We start from the raw sequence: 16,391 nt of genomic DNA on the forward strand, positions 1-16,391 counted from the left end.
GAGCTGTAACAGCATGCCACCTCCTGCCATGCGAAACACACCATGGAGAGGTCAGCAAATCCACCCCTCCCATCCCTCCCCCCTCACCCCCAGCACACTTCTGGCTGGAAATGTGCAAATAGTTCCTGCCCGCTGGAATGGGGTAACAACCCAAATTGGGCACGGTATGGACCAGTTTCTCAGACAAAGGGTGGAATTTTCCCAAACGTGACCAAGTGTCAGATTCTGACTGAAAACTGGCATGATTCTCCCAGAGAAAAAGGCAGCTATTCCAAACAGATCCTCCCACATTTTTCCATTATAAAGCTAAGGGGAGAAAAGGGGGGCATGTTTTGTGCCATCATTGTCAGGGCAGGGCCTAAAGCTGCCAGCAGGCCCAACTCCACAGATATTGGGGCATCCTTTGTAAAGGGCACCCCCATCTCAAAACCACATTAAAGACCCCGCCTCCCCCCGGATCACCTCTCCACCGCCACCCCCCCACGTGAAGCGGGCCTCCATTATGGAGTCACCTATAGGTACTATAGTGCCAGGTTGGCGTTGCCAGGGACAGCGTCCTGCCATTTTCTGACCATGTGGAGTCTGCACGTTCCCCCCGTGTCTGCGTGGGTTTCCTCCGGGTGCTCCGGTTTCTTCCCAATGAAGGCCCCAATGACCTCTGAGGCCCCCAGTGTGGACATCACATCTGGTGGTCTTGTTTGGAAACCAGTAGTGATTCCTGTCGGCGTTGCATCATGGGTTGGAAGATATGATGTTCCTGGAAGATACGGTTATAAGCCGGTTTTGAAATTTTTCAAAATGTTTAAATGAATGTTAATCAGGTTAACACCCTCGCTGTGCATGAACCAGATGACCTCACTGGTGAGGGACAGAGATCTCCCTGCTGTAAATCCCGTTATGCCACTCTCGTGAGAGTTAGCAGTCGTAACAGAACTTGTGTCTGTATCGGGCAGGGCTAGACAATTTCCCCCGACATGTCCAATGAAGTTATTGGCATAGTAGAAGAGAGCCTTTTTGTAACTTGTAGCTGCAGAACCCAATGTATGAATGCTAATCCAGAGCTTAGTACTGTTCAGAAATTCTTCCCCTTTTCCTCGGAACTGACATTCCCTTGTGATATAATCTTAAGAAAATAAATCTGTCAAAAATGTATTGTGCATTTTACGTTGTAAATACAAACATTTTAACCAAATTTTTGTTTATCTTAAGACAGATGCTTTCTGTGAAATCAGAAAAAAAAGGATATCTAGATTGGATATGAATATGTGAATGATGAAAAAGAAGGGAGATTGATAATTAAAATCCTAAAGGGAATAAATCAAATTAAAATACCGTGGTGTGTTTTTTTTTTAGTTGAAAGCCTGTAAGTCTCTATCATTGACTGTGTGATGTGTGACCTTGGTGCTTCTTGTTTTAATACTGCATTTAATCAGTGTTAGGTTTCTTTTTGGGGAATCAAGCTCAAACAGATCTGCTTCACACTTTAGCTGGTGACTGGCATTCACTAATCATGTCTTAATGTGTAATTATTGCTGTTTGTTACTTCCAGCAGAAGGAATAATTAAAATTTAAACAGTGTGCCACTTCAGTGCTTTTTTCCCCAAACATATTCCTCCACAACCCAGCACTCTTTGATCTCTGATCACACGATAATCATCATTTTAATGGGGTCTTATCTATTAACCTTGCAAAACATCCAGAAGGTATGGCCCATGCTAATGGAGGTAGGAAGAGCAGAGCACATTCAGTTGCAAAAACAAAATGTGAGATCTGGGGGGGGAAGATTTCTCCCCTGTCTTCAGTAAAACTTGTGTTGGCTTTGCATCGTTTAATGTCCAGCTGTTAGGTTTCTGGTGAAATTAGATTTTTAATCATTCTGTGCCCCCAAGAGTATTTCTAGACGAGCTGACAGATGCTGTTCTGTTTACAGAAACATGGCATTCCCATCGACATGGGCTATGCCGTGGCACCACATCACTCTGGAGTCTATCCAGTCCATGTGCAGCTCTATGAGGCTTGGAAGAAAGTGTGGGGCATCAAAGTGACCAGCACTGAAGAGTACCCACATCTGAAACCTGCACGATACAGACATGGCTTCATCCACAGTGGCATCATGGTAAGATTGTCTCTATAGAAATATTAGAATATTGAATTATACGATATTTGACCAAACTGTCAACTGGGCGGCACAGTGGTTAGCACTGCTGCCTCACAGCGCTAGGGATCCGGGTTCAATTCCCAGTTTGGGTCACTGTCTGTGTGGAGTTTGCACGTTCACCCCGTGTCTGCGTGGGTTTTCTCCGGGTGCTCCGGTTTCTTCCCACAGTCCGAAAGACCTGCTGGTTAGGTGCATTGGCCATGCTAAATTCTTCCTCAGTGTACCCGAACAGGTGCCGGAGAGTGGCAACTGGGGAATTTTCACAGTAACTTCATTGCAGTGTTAATGTAAGTCTACTTGTGACACAAATAAATAAACTTCTTTTGTAAAAACTGCCACACCGTTTCCATTAGTATAAATCTACAACTCTAAAGCTAAAAGGCGACCATGCATTCACTTGAAAAAATTAGACAGTTTCTCGAGATGCATACATTTTATTTCCTAGTTGTACACATATGATAGCTGGGACTTCCAATTTGTTTGCTGAATTTGGGTCAAAAATAGTGAAATCAGCTATGAGAAAATATCTGCTTTTTTGGATAAAATTTGACAGCAACATGTAATCAGAACACCAAGTTTAACTGGATTTTATCACCATAGCAATGTTGGAAATAAATACTTTTCATTGAAACTGTTTTAGAAGAAGAAATTACCTACTTCAAACAAGTAAACACTCAGAACTGTCGTCACAAAACATAAAGCTAATGAGAAGTAACATGAATCATCAACCACATTCCCAGCATCTCTTCCTTCACACAACTTCATCCAGCTATAGTTCCGAGGGATAGATGGCTGAAAGGCTTATTCCACATTAATATTGTCAATCAGTATGAAGAGAATACAAATGTTAAATAAGAACTAAATACTACGGATGCTGGAAATCTGAAAGTGCTGGAAACACTCAACAAGTCTGTCAGCATCCATGGGGATAGAAACAGAGTTAGTTTAAAGTTTATTTATTAGTGTCACAAGTAGGCTTACATTAACACTGCAAGAAGTTCATGTGAAAATCCCCTAGTTGCCACACTCCGGCGCCTGTTCGGGTACACTGAGGGAGAACTTAGCGTGGCCAATGCACCTAACCAGCACGTCTTTCAGACTGTGGAAGGAAATTGGAGCACCCAGAGGAAACCCACGCAGACACAGAGCGAATGTGCAGACTCCACACAGACAGTGACCCAAACCAGGAATTGGACCCGGGTCCCTGGTGCTGTGAGGCAGCAACACTAACCACTATGCCACCGTGCTGCCCATTTTGAGTTGAATATGAGTTTTTATCAGAACTGGAGAAACTGGTGGATTTTATGCCATTGAAAACGGTGAGGGGGAGAGAGAACAAAAGTGAAGGTTTGGGATAGGGTTAGGGGTGGGAGAGATTAAATGGCAAAGATGTCATGGAACATGAGGCAAAGGGAGTGATAATGGTTGTAGTAAAGAAACAAAACATTTGTACAGAGGGAATGTGAATGAACAGCACTGTTCAAAAGTAGAAACATGTAAAACAGAGTTAAGACCATCATATGGCAAAAAAACAGAATGAAAATGGGGGACAGAGACAATGCTATGAAATTGTTGAACTCAGTATTGAGTCTATGATGCACCATCAATTATGCAAAGACTCGTTGTTGCTAAATAACAGGCTTTTATTTACGAAAGAATTGGAGCACACCCGAACCGATAGCTAATCCGAACTGAGGCAAAAGGGGTGGAGAGCAGTCGCCTTTATACCCAGAGAAGGGCGGAGTCCCAGATTGAGGCAGCAGGGGCGTGTCCAGGCATATCACACAAACAGACAATATTACAGTGGTTCACCACAGTCTAGAAAGCTGTAAAGTGCCTAATCGGAAGATGAGGTGGTCGTGGAGTTTGCATTGGGCTTCACTCGAGCATTGCAGCAGGCCAAAGACAGACAAGTGTGCAATTTATCTTTGATCTTTTGGCAATCTCTCTGCAAATGGTGAAGGAAACCTCAAAACCTTTATCGCCTCTAGTCATGCGTCATTCATTATATCCTGATAACAGTTGTTATGAATAAAACCCTCAAGACAAGATGAGAGGTTGTTCCAGAAAACTTCCAAATAGCAAATAGTTTGCCATATAAGCACGCAACTCATCACTCTATTGCCCCACCTCTTGTCGCTATCATGGGCTCATCTGACTTCACAGTGTATTGGGAGAGTTTTTAATCGAACAAACAAGAATCACACATCCTGTACTTTCAGCAGAAGCTGAACAGCACAGTCAGCCAAATTGTTCTCTGACACATTAAACCCTAAAGCATCTGGAAATTAACAATTTTGACGATTTAATTGCTTTTAGCTGCAGTTAAATCCACAAGACATTTTCAAATAAAAAGAAGCAAAAACCTTAATCATATGTGATTAAACCAAATCCTAATCCTTTATTTTTATGTGTGCACAGCTAGGGTATCTTAGAATACTCCAAATAACTATGTGTTTGATTTTTATGTGCTTGTTTACCTTTGTAAAATAAACTTGGTTAATCTTTTTAACTTGGACCAAAATATGAAGGACTGGAAATCATAGAATCGTACAGTGCAGAAGAGGCCCTTTGGCCCATCGAGTCTACACCAACACGTGAGAAACACCTGACTTCCCACCTAATCCCATTTATCAGCACATGGCCCATAGCCTTGAATGTCATGACATGCCAAGTGCTCATCCAGGTACTTTTTAAAGGATGTGAGGCAACCTCTACCACCCTCCCAGGCAATGCATTCCAGACTGTCACCACCCTCTGGGTAAAAAATGTTTTTCTTCACATCCCCCCCAAACCTCCTGCCCCTCACCTTGAACCTATGTCCCCTTGTGACTGACTCTTCAACTAAGGGGAACAACTGTTCCTTATCCACTCCGTCCATGCCCCTCATTATCTTGTACATCTCAATCAGGTTGCCCCCTCAGTCTTCTCTGCTCCAATGAAAATAAACTGAGCCTATCCAAACATTCTTCATAATTTAAATGCGTCCCAGGCAGCGTCCTGGTGAATCTCCTCTGCACCCCTTCCAGTGCAATCACATCCTTCCTATAATGTGGTGACCAGAAATGCACACAGTACTCCAGCTGTGGCCCACCAAAGTTCTATACAACTCCAACGTGACTTTCCTGCTTTTGTAATCTATGCCTCGACTGATGAAGCAAGTGTCCCACATGCCTTTTTCACCACCCCATTAACTTGCTCTTCTGCTTTCAGAGATCAATGGACAAACACTCCCTTTGTTCCACATAACTTCCTTATGTCATGCTGTTCATTGAATACTTCCTTGTCAAATGCTCCTTCCAAAGTGTATCACCTCACACTTTTCAGGGTTAAATTCTATCTGCCACTTATCTGCCTGTTTGACCATTCCGTCTGTATCTTCTTGTAGCCCAAGATACTCAACCTCACTGTTAACCACCCGACCAATCTTTGTGTCATCGGCAAACTTACTAATCTCACCCCCGACATAGTCATCAATGTTGTTTATATAAATGACGAATAATAGGGAACCTAGCGCAGGTCCCTTTGCTATGCCACTGGACACTGGCTTCCAGTCACGAAAGCAGCCTTCTGTCATCACCATCTGCCTCTTACAAATGGGTGTGTTGGCATCAGAGTTCAGATGTCTAACATCTTAACCCCGCCCCCACCTCACACAAACATGCCCATTTTGGGGGAGGCTGGGGGGGGGAGGGGTTAAGATTCTATCCACCCAGCCCCTCCCCCTTTAATATTTCTGGTTACAATGTTGTCAGGAAAAATAGAGTCGGGTTAAAAAAAGCAGTGGGTAGCAATATTGATCAAAGATGCTGCTGGAGCCCTGGAAAGGGATGATATATTTCAGGATTCAAAGGCAGAGGTTGTGAATTTCAGCTTCTTAGCTCCTGGCTTTTCAGGGCAATAAGTTCACTTCTCGTTCCAAAATGATGTTTGTGGCATTTGCACTTGTCCTTCTGGCGTGAGCCATCTCCACTGTTTTGCTGAAGGTGTTAGCACGCACAGGGAGTGTCGCCGTAAGAATGCAGAGTGGGCAGATCGTGAGGTCAATCAGTCTGTCATGCTTATTTGATACCAGTGTTGCTATTTTGGAACTCAATGCTCCAACTAAAGCACACATTTAATATTGTACAGTTGAACACGCATTCAGCAGGATGAGGGATCACACCCCTGGCGGCTGGATTTAAAGGGATTATTAACTAATTTTAGCGTGGTTGGCTGATTGATCCCTATCGGCTGCTGTTGCTGTTTGTAGTACTGCTTGGTGGTTTCTGGAGTTGTTTGACATGGCTGCGTCTACGGGGAATGTGACACATGCTGAAGGACTTTATTCTGAATTCAAGGATTGTGCGCAAGCTACTTTCTCCCAGACATGGGTGCAGTAGTATGCATTTCTCTGACTCCAGAATGACAGTGAGAATATAGTAAGAAGTTTAACAACACCAGGTTAAAGTCCAACAGGTTTATTTGGTAGCAAAAGCCACACAAGCTTTCGGAGCTCCAAGCCCCTTCTTCAGGTGAGTGGGAATTCTGTTCACAAACAGGGCATATAAAGACACAAACTCAATTTACATGAATAATGGTTGGAATGCGAATACTTACAACTAATCAAGTCTTTAAGAAACAAAACAACGTGAGTGGAGAGAGCATCAAGACAGGCTAAAGAGATGTGTATTGTCTCCAGGCAAGACAGCCAGTGAAACTCTGCAGGTCCAGGCAACTGTGGGGGTTACAAATAGTGTGACATGAACCCAATATCCCGGTTGAGGCCATCCTCGTGTGTGCGGAACTTGGCTATCAGTTTCTGCTCAGCGACTCTGCGCTGTCGTGTGTCGCGAAGGCCGCCTTGGAGAATGCTTACCCGAATATCAGAGGCCGAATGCAAGCAGAGGTGACACAGAACATGGCAAACTGTTGGGAGAAATGTGGGATAAGGGCTGTCAGCATGAGGCTATATCTGCCCAGTATTTTTTGTAGAACAACCCCTTATCAACAAGGTGCAATGATTCGGATGCTTCTGCTTCACTATGTTCTCACTGAAAGCTGCCAGGAGCTGCAGCTACATCTTCAACCTCAGAGCAGGGGATGGACAGCATTGCCAGTAGCTCTGAAGGTGACCGTGACTATGAACTAGTGAGCACCAGGTTTCTTCCAAACTGGAGCAGGTGATACTTGTAAGATCTCCCAATCTGCCATCCATTGTTACTTAATTGTTGCCATTGAAACTCTGTATAGCAAGAAAGCTGAATACACTTCATTTTCTCTGGTCAGAGCGAAGTAAGTGGAGCAAACAACATAGCTTTGTGAGGATTTCAGGCTTCCCGAAGGTTCAGGGAGCTATTAACCATACCCATATCACTTGGTGACCACTGAATGTCAACTCTGATGGGTCTTTTTAAGTTTAAAGTTCATTTATTAGTGTCACAAGTAGGCTTACATTAACACTGCAATGAAGTTACTGTGAAAATCCCCTGCCACACTCCGGTGCCTGTTCGGGTACACTGAGGGAAAAATTAGCATGGCAATGTACCTAACCAGCACATTGTTCGGAGTGTGGGAGGAAACCCACACAGACACAGGGAGAACGTGCAGACTCTGCAAAAACAGAGAACCAAACTGGGAACTGAACCTGTTTCCCAGGCGCTGAGAGCAGCAGTGCTAACCACTGTGCCACCGTGGTGTACCACAACTGCAAGGAATTCCACTCCCTCAATGTCCAGTTAGTATGTGATCTCATACATGATGAATCATGCAGGCCAATGTCCTGTATCCTGGCATTAGTCATGATGCCTTCATCCTGCTGCAGTCTGTTATCAACTGTACTTGAGACAAAGCAGAGGGTGGCCACTGAGTGACCAGGGCACTTACACTTTAAACCAAAATTTTAAATACAACTCTCCCCATTCTATTTTTAATTTCAGGCAGGAACTCTTTTTTTACATTACAGTTTCTCAAGTTTCCATACAAATCTCCTGGAATCAAACCAATGTGTGTCTCAGCTGCCAAGGACTTACGGTGGTTTTCTTTCCTTTCCCAGTAACATTCTGAGGTGAGGGGTTTCTTGTGGATTCACCCATTAGCGTCTGACCAGCCCTACATTAATGTCTCACAAATTTGGATTTTTGCAGCTGGAGCATGGGCCTCACTTTCAGTTTTCGCAAAGTGACTCCAAGTCCGAACCTGGTTCCTGGTGGCCCTCCGCTTCTTGCTGGCAGGTCCACTTTTTGCCTTCTCCAAGCTGTGACAGACACAAACTGCCTTCCAGACTGACTGCCTCACAGACTGGTGAAAATAGCAGACATCCAATAAAACCAAGAAACTTTCCTAAACCCCACAGCCCATCTCCAACTCAACAGGACACACCTGGCCTGTCCCAGAAATGCAGATGAATTACCTTTAAAGCTAAGTTTGATCTGGAAAAATATATGGATAGTTTAAAACTTCCCTTTGTTTACGATTCTTCTCACTGGGGAAATTACTTGAATCATTTAATCCCCTGCACTGCACTCCACCCTGCCACCTCTCAGTTTGTACCTTAACTTCAAGTCTTCTCCATCGATGCCTACAGACAGCCCATCCCCTCAAGAGCTTTTCAAAGATGTCACTATAATCCCAGCTGTGAATGTCTCTCACTAACATCCTCGCAATGCAATAAGATTTTCCCTTTGATCTGCAACTCCAGGCCTATGTGATAAGCTATCCAGAACAATCTTTCTTTCCTCCATATTTAGAATCCCAGGCCGGTATTTTACAACTTCGCTCGGCCAAGGCTCGGAAAATCCCACCCGAGGCCAACGGAGAATTCCATTCTGCGAGCCGCGCCCGCGCCGATTCCGGGGCAGGCGTGCCGGTAAAATTCCAGCACCAGTCTCGCAAACCAGAACATTGCCATTTAAAACAAAAGCTACAATCTTAAAATATATTCATTTTTTTTTATTAATTCGTGGGATGTGCATATGGGTGTCGCTGGCTGGCCAGCATTTATTGTCTGTCCCTAGTTGCCCTTGGAGGCAGTTGAGAGTCAACCACATTGCTGTGGCTCTGGAGTCACATGTCGGCCAGACTGGGTAAGGATCGCAGATTTCCTTCCCTGAAGGACATTAATGAACCAGGTGGGTTTTTTTTCCGACAATCGACAATGGTTTCATGATCATCAGTAGATTCTTAATTTCAGATTTTTTTAAAAATTGAATTCAAATTCCACCATCTGCCATGGCGGGATTCGAACCCAGGTCCCCAGAACATTAGCTGAGTTTCTGCATTAGTAGTCCAGCAATAATACCACTCGTAAGAAGTCTCACAATACCAGATGAAAGTCCAACAGGTTTATTTGGTATCACGAACTTTTGGAGCACTTCTTATCAATATCACTCGGCCACCCCCTCCCCATTGAATCTTAAAATTGTGCATTTGCAACAAGTGCTACACTAGTGGCTTCAGTTGGGGAGTCTGCAGGTGGCCTTGCAGGATGACCTTGATCAGCTCTGGCCTTGGAAGGCCCAGCTTCAGACTGCGCTACCTCAGCATGGGCGACCACAGTCTGTGCTGACTGGTTGACAGGCAAGGGCACTGCAGAGGCGATAGGAGTATAAATACTGTCTTCTTGAGAGATGATATGGAGACAATACACATCTCTTTAACCTGTGTTGAATGCTCCCTCCACCCACATTGTCTGTACCTTTAAGACCTGGCTGGCTGTAGAGATTTGCATTCTAATTAGTATTCTGTAACTTGATTTCTGTGTCTGTGCACTGTTTTAGAGCACATTTCCACTCCATCTGACGAAGGAGCAGTGCTCCGAAAGCTTATGGTATTTGCTACCAAATAAACCTGTTGGACTTTAACCTGGTGTTGTGAGACTTCTTCTTGAGAGATGACAGCTGAGTTGTACTGCTTGGGAATGTGCCACCCTGACCTCAGCAATCCTAGTAATATTGGAGGACTGATTGCTGTGCCACTGTGACGTCCTGCAAACCCCAGCCAACTGTAGCGGGGGTTTCGCAGATGTTGGGGGAGAGCACCAAGCAGGGGAACTGTTCAGCCCCTCCCTGCAGGGAGCAGTGTCTTTAGCAAGCTGAAGGGCAGACGCAGATGCCATGAGGTGAGGGAGAAAACAGCAAGGACAGGTTAAGGATTTGAGTTGTAGGGTGGAATTTTACAGCTTCGCTCATCCCGAAACCATAAAATCCCACTCAAGGTCAACGGATCTTCCCATTGTCCGCCCCTTACCCGCTCCAATTCCCGTGGTGGGCGGGTGGTAAAATTCTGGCTGTAGTGTGGTAAGAGACAAGGCTAAAGGCTATGAATAGGTCGGGGCTGATGGTGGCTAAAGAGCCAGAAATGGGAATTAGAGACCTGGTCAAACTAACTGGCTACACCTCCACTTCTGAGAAGCCATTTTGCGAGGGAGGGAGCAGGGCAGCACCAAGAATCTGGAGCATCGGCCATGAATATTCACTGTAAATGGCATATTCATTTAAGTTAAGCTTAACTTGAGAGTTAATATGGCTTTGATGCCAGTGAAATAAAGGAAACTTTTTCTTTAACCTTTGTGCAGTCCATGCACTTAAATTGCATGTCACACAACAGTGGTATTTGCAGGCATAATGACAGCAGCCTGACCTTTCCTGGTGGCAAAATGAGTTTGCATGAACTCTGCTTCCGCTGCAGCACTCGGACATTGTGTGGCTTCTGCCTATACTGCAATGGAAGCTGAGACATTGGTCATCAGGTGCGGCTTTCTGGTTGGGTCTGTGAGTGTGCAGATGGAACTGACCCCCACGTCTACCCTGGAAAGGATGGGCCCCAAGCTCTATGCAGAACCCTCAAGGTGGGTGGTGCCAGTCTCTCCATGCTTCTTGACACAGAACATGTGCTTCCTGGCAGACCCTCAAACACATCAAGCATTTGTGTGTGCGTACCCATTAACCTTCTTCTGTAGGCCGATTCAACAAAGTTTCCATCCGAATCCTCAGCTCCAGAACTCTGGCAAGCTAGCACCTCTGCTGTCCTTGTCTCTTGCTGTAGCTGCCAAATGTTCCCCATTCCCTAACTACATCTAAGTGACCCTCTGATTTACGCACAGTATCAGTATTTGAGCTTGTGGTTTTCTGTGTGAGCGAGTGAGGGTATTTCTATATCATCATGCGGATTAATCCGGGATAGTCAGCATGGATTCGTGAAGGGCAAGTCGTGCCTCACAAATTTGATAGAATTTTTTGAGGAGGTAACTAAGTGTGTTGATGAAGGTAGGGCAGTTGATGTCATATACATGGATTTTAGTAAGGCGTTTGATAAGGTCCCCCATGGTCGGCTTATGATGAAAGTGAGGAGGTGTGGGATAGAGGGAAAGTTGGCCGATTGGATAGGTAACTGGCTGTCTGATCGAAGACAGAGGGTGGTGGTGGATGGAAAATTTTCGGATTGGAGGCAGGTTGCTAGCGGAGTGCCGCAGGGATCAGTGCTTGGTCCTCTGCTCTTTGTGATTTTTATTAATGACTTAGAGGAGGGGGCTGAAGGGTGGATCAGTAAATTTGCTGATGACACCAAGATTGGTGGAGTAGTGGATGAGGTGGAGGGCTGTTGTAGGCTGCAAAGAGACATAGATAGGATGCAAAGCTGGGCTGAAAAATGGCAAATGGAGTTTAACCCTGATAAATGTGAGGTGATTCATTTTGGTAGGACTAATTTAAATGTGGATTACAGGGTCAAAGGTAGGGTTCTGAAGACTGTGGAGGAACAGAGAGATCTTGGGGTTCATATCCACAGATCTCTAAAGATTGCCACTCAAGTGGATAGAGCTGTGAAGAAGGCCTATAGTGTGTTAGCTTTTATTAACAGGGGGTTGGAGTTTAAGAGCCGTGGGGTTATGCTGCAACTGTACAGGACCTTGGTGAGACCACATTTGGAGTATTGTGTGCAGTTCTGGTCACCTCACTATAGGAAGAATGTGGAAGCGCTGGAAAGAGTGCAGAGGAGATTTACCAGGATGCTGCCTGGTTTGGAGGGTAGGTCTTATGAGGAAAGGTTGCAGGAGCTAGGGCTGTTCTCTCTGGAGCGGAGGAGGCTGAGGGGAGACTTAATAGAGGTGTATAAAATGATGAAGGGGATAGATAGAGTGAACGTTCAAAGACTATTTCCTCGGGTGGATGGAGCTATTACAAGGGGGCATAACTATAGGGTTCGTGGTGGGAGATACAGGAAGGATATCAGAGGTAGGTTCTTTACGCAGAGAGTGGTTGGGGTGTGGAATGGACTGCCTGCAGTGATAGTGGAGTCAGACACTTTAGGAACATTTAAGCGGTTATTGGATAGGCACATGGAGCACACCAGGATGATAGGGAGTGGGATAGCTTGATCTTGGTTTCAGATAAAGCTCGGCACAACATCGTGGGCCGAAGGGCCTGTTCTGTGCTGTACTGTTCTATGTTCTATGTTCTATCACTGTCTTCCTGCTCTTCCAGTACTGCCTGGCTAGGGAGCTGTTGATTGAGTAATGGTAAAAGGCTAAAGGTTAGACTTGTGTTGAGAGGAGAGAGGAAAGCAAGAAATACATTGTTCGATCATTTGTAGCTTGTCAACCAAATGAGATTATGGGATGAAGGGAGAGTGGTGGTTTGAGGAGGAAGATTCGGTATGAGAATTTTGTCATCTTGGATGTTTGAAGCCATGGTATCAGCAGCAAGATGTGTGAAATGACGTTCTTCTGTGCTAGATTGTCCTATGATTCTCTCAGTGGTTTATCAATTGCTTATGTAAATTTTGAGACTATCTTGATTTGCACTGCTTTGCAATTTTCTATTTCTTTATAATGGGTACAATAAGATATAGAAAACCATATCATAATTTATCTAAATTTGAAAAGTAAAAAATAAGGAATAATTAAATGGACAGAAGGGAAGAGTTGAATTTTGACTTTGTGTAAATGTGTAAAATGGGTGACAGTGAATTGGAATCTGATACTCGGCCAGACGTAAACAGTCCAATAATCGACTATTCCCCATTTTACACGATTGTGTAATGTCAAAGTTATCTCACCCCGTCGACTTCACATAGACTACAGTAAAATAATATAACGTGGCTGACCCAAACAGAAGTGGTAGAATGTTTATAAATAGCCTGAAGCTAAAAAGATTTCTACCACACCAAAAAAAACTACTGTAGCTTCCATTCTGAATTACGTTGGAAGTGATGCGCGTTATCACACACGAGGCTTGAGATGCTCAAGGAAATAAAGGCTTTTATTTACTATTACAACGAAGCTACCATGTATAGTACACGATCCCAGACTGAGGGGTCCCAGACAGAGCAGTGACCTTTATACCTCTCCCAGGAGGCGGAGCCCGACTGGGATGTACCATAATAACTATAATACAGGTGTAACAGCCCAACCCTAACCCCAACAGCAACAAGTAGAACAACCCATCCCTAACCCCAACAGCAACATAAATACATACTCGTAGTACTGGCCAGACCCTGGCTCAGTACTACCTAGTGGGAACCAACGATGGTTCACCACAGGAAGTATTTGCTTCACGTTAATGCTCAAAAAAATCACACATGGAAGAAAATCCAAAAGAGAGAGATGGATTTCAGGTTGAACAATTCAGATGTAACCCTGCATCAGAATTTCACACGGGTTCTAAATTGGAGCTGCCATCAGCTATAGGTCAGAGACAGTTATATTGGAAGGAGTTAACATCAAAAACACTGAGACATTTTGAACCTGATAAGATTTGTTTTTTGTATCTATACTGTCAACAATGCTAAAATGTAAAATTCATCAGCGTCTGTAACACACAGACAGATAAAATGATGGAGGATGTCAAAGGTTTCACCAGCCTTGGGACATTATATCGGCCTCAACTAGACTATTGTGTCCAATTATGGCAACACACTTTGGGAAATATATGAAGGCTTTCGGGAGAGTGCATAGAGTGTTTATAGGAATGGTCCCAAGGATGAGGAACTTCAGTTATGTAGATAGCTTGGGGGAGCCGGGACTGTCCCCCAGTGGGGGGGGAGCCGGGACCATTCCCCAGGGGGGTGGAGGGAGTCGGGACCGTCCCCCAGTGGGGTGGGGCGGGGGGGGGAGAGCCAGGACCGTCCCCCGGTCGGGCGGGGGGGGTGGGGGGGGGGGGGGGGGTGGGGGCAGCCGGGACTGTTCCCCTCGTCCAAAGCGGAAATGCCAACATGAGGAAAAGCATTTTAAGCACTGAGTGGTTAGAATCCGGAATGCATTGCCCTGGAATGTGGTGGAGGCAGGCAACTGATAGTTTCAAACCAAGTTGGATCATTACCTGAAAAGGAAAAATTTGCAGGGCTAGAGGGAAAGGCACGGGTGTGGCAGCAGAGGGGAATTGCTCCTTCAGAAGGCAAACACAGGCAAGCTGGGCTGAATGGCCTCCTTCAGCACTCTTCTATAGGGCGGGACCCTCCAGGCTCATCCGTGACGGGACTCGTTGCAAGCGGGAACAGAAAATTTGAGTGTTCCAACCAAAACTGCATTCACTGTCAGCGGCACCGGAAAATCCCAGCCGCGAATGCGGATGGGAGGTTTTGACTGATAATTCAATGATATTAAATTGAAATGAGTCGGGGGAAAAAGGGACACAATCTAAATAGTAAATCAAATCGACGAACGCGGCCTGTATTGGTCAATCCATAAAGTTGCACGTAATCCGCCTATTGACCAGGATACAATCTTCATAATTGTGGAAGCGAATGCTGCCTGTGGGTATCCCATTTATATCATTGCTCTCACCAGCCCATGCCACAGCATCTTGGTGCTCCAATGTTCAGTGATTTAAAAGGTAAAAAATCCCTCTTGGCAATGGCTGTGTTTGTAGATTTCACTGTCTGAAATAGTTTAATTATCTATTCCAATTTGACTAGCAGTGCTGGGGTGGGGTGGGGGAGGGAGAGGGCGGGGCGGTGTTTGTGGAGGATAATAATCTTTCAATTTATTTTTTTAAATCAGCTTAACACAACCTGATAATCACCGGGTTGGAATGTCGCAAGTTTGAAAAAACAATCATTGCTGAAATAAAAGCGGGATCTGTGAGTTAATTAAGGTGCTGGAGGTGGAATTGGGCTTCACCAATACCACAAGATGCTCATGTGGTGAACTGGCTGTCCGTTTTACACCCACTTTCTTTTTCATTGAAGTCTCTTTACTAATAGCCTTCTCAATATGGAGTTAATTGTTTGCATTCAAAAGTAAGCAATGCATTTTCTGTAGAAGTTGTATTACTCCCAGGAAACTAAATTAGAGTGAGGTTTAATTTTAGATATCGGATGTAGTAAAATTCCATTTATAATTTTAAAAACTCTAATACCTTCAATTGTGTGATGTTTCTGTTGCAATGAAATTTCCATTTGCATTTAATGAAAAGTTGAGTATTTTATTTCTATTTGATCAACATGAAAGAGTGGGTTGTCTGACAGATCATTGGATACTCAAATCTCTGATCGTGAGCTGCTGTGTCTCATTCTGAACACCTACTGACTTGTAAAAATGTGAACTAGGAAGCTCCATCAATAGTTCAATTAGTAATTCCCTTCCTACTGTGGGACTGAGCAATACAGATCAGTGAAGTCCCAGGTTTGATCCATAGTACACACTGAATTAGCGAGTCTCAGTGGTACAACCGGATCTTGAGTTAAGGAGAGAGAAAATCAACCACACACGGATGCTCTTGTTCATTTTTCAATGATTACAGCTTTCTCATGTTGAGCATTCCCAATGGGCTCCTAAATGAAAATGTGCCAACCGAAAATCACTTTTTCATAAGAAAGCATATAATGAGGGTCAGTGATATCCTGACCTCTAACTTTTGTATAAAAAATCAACAGTGTTGGTTATCTTGAACCTAACTGGCCCAAAAAATCTTTTGACTTCGTGGCTGCTTCCCAAACTCCTCCTGTTCGCTGGCCTTTCCGACTTAATCCCAATCACTGGCCTTCCTGATTTACTCCCAGTCACTGTCTTTCCCAAACTTCTCCCGCTCGCTGTCCTTCCTGACCTTCTGCCTCTCGCGGTCCTTCCTGACCTCCTCCCAGTCACTGTCCTTTCCAACCTTGATTAGGCCGCATTTGGAGTATTGCATGCAGTTCTGGTCACCACACTAACAGAAGGACATGGAAGCTTTGGACAGAGTGCAAGGGAGGTTCACTAGGATGCTGCCTGGTCCCGAGGGCATTGGCTGTGAGGAGAGGTTCAATAAACTAGGATTGT

At 44.6% G+C, this 16,391-nt stretch overlaps 1 protein-coding gene across 1 annotated transcript in view; it reads left to right on the forward strand.

Annotated features, from left to right (window-relative positions):
• Positions 1-16,391, forward strand: part of ndst3 (N-deacetylase/N-sulfotransferase (heparan glucosaminyl) 3) — a 538,252-nt gene that overhangs the window by 424,052 nt on the left and 97,809 nt on the right. Inside the window, exon 6 of the mRNA XM_078235192.1 lies at positions 1,931-2,116. Within this exon, the coding sequence (XP_078091318.1) occupies positions 1,931-2,116 (186 nt within the window). The remainder of the gene's footprint in view (positions 1-1,930; positions 2,117-16,391) is intronic.

Source organism: Mustelus asterias, chromosome 1 (genome assembly GCF_964213995.1).
Source record: "Mustelus asterias chromosome 1, sMusAst1.hap1.1, whole genome shotgun sequence".
NCBI lineage: Eukaryota > Metazoa > Chordata > Chondrichthyes > Carcharhiniformes > Triakidae > Mustelus > Mustelus asterias.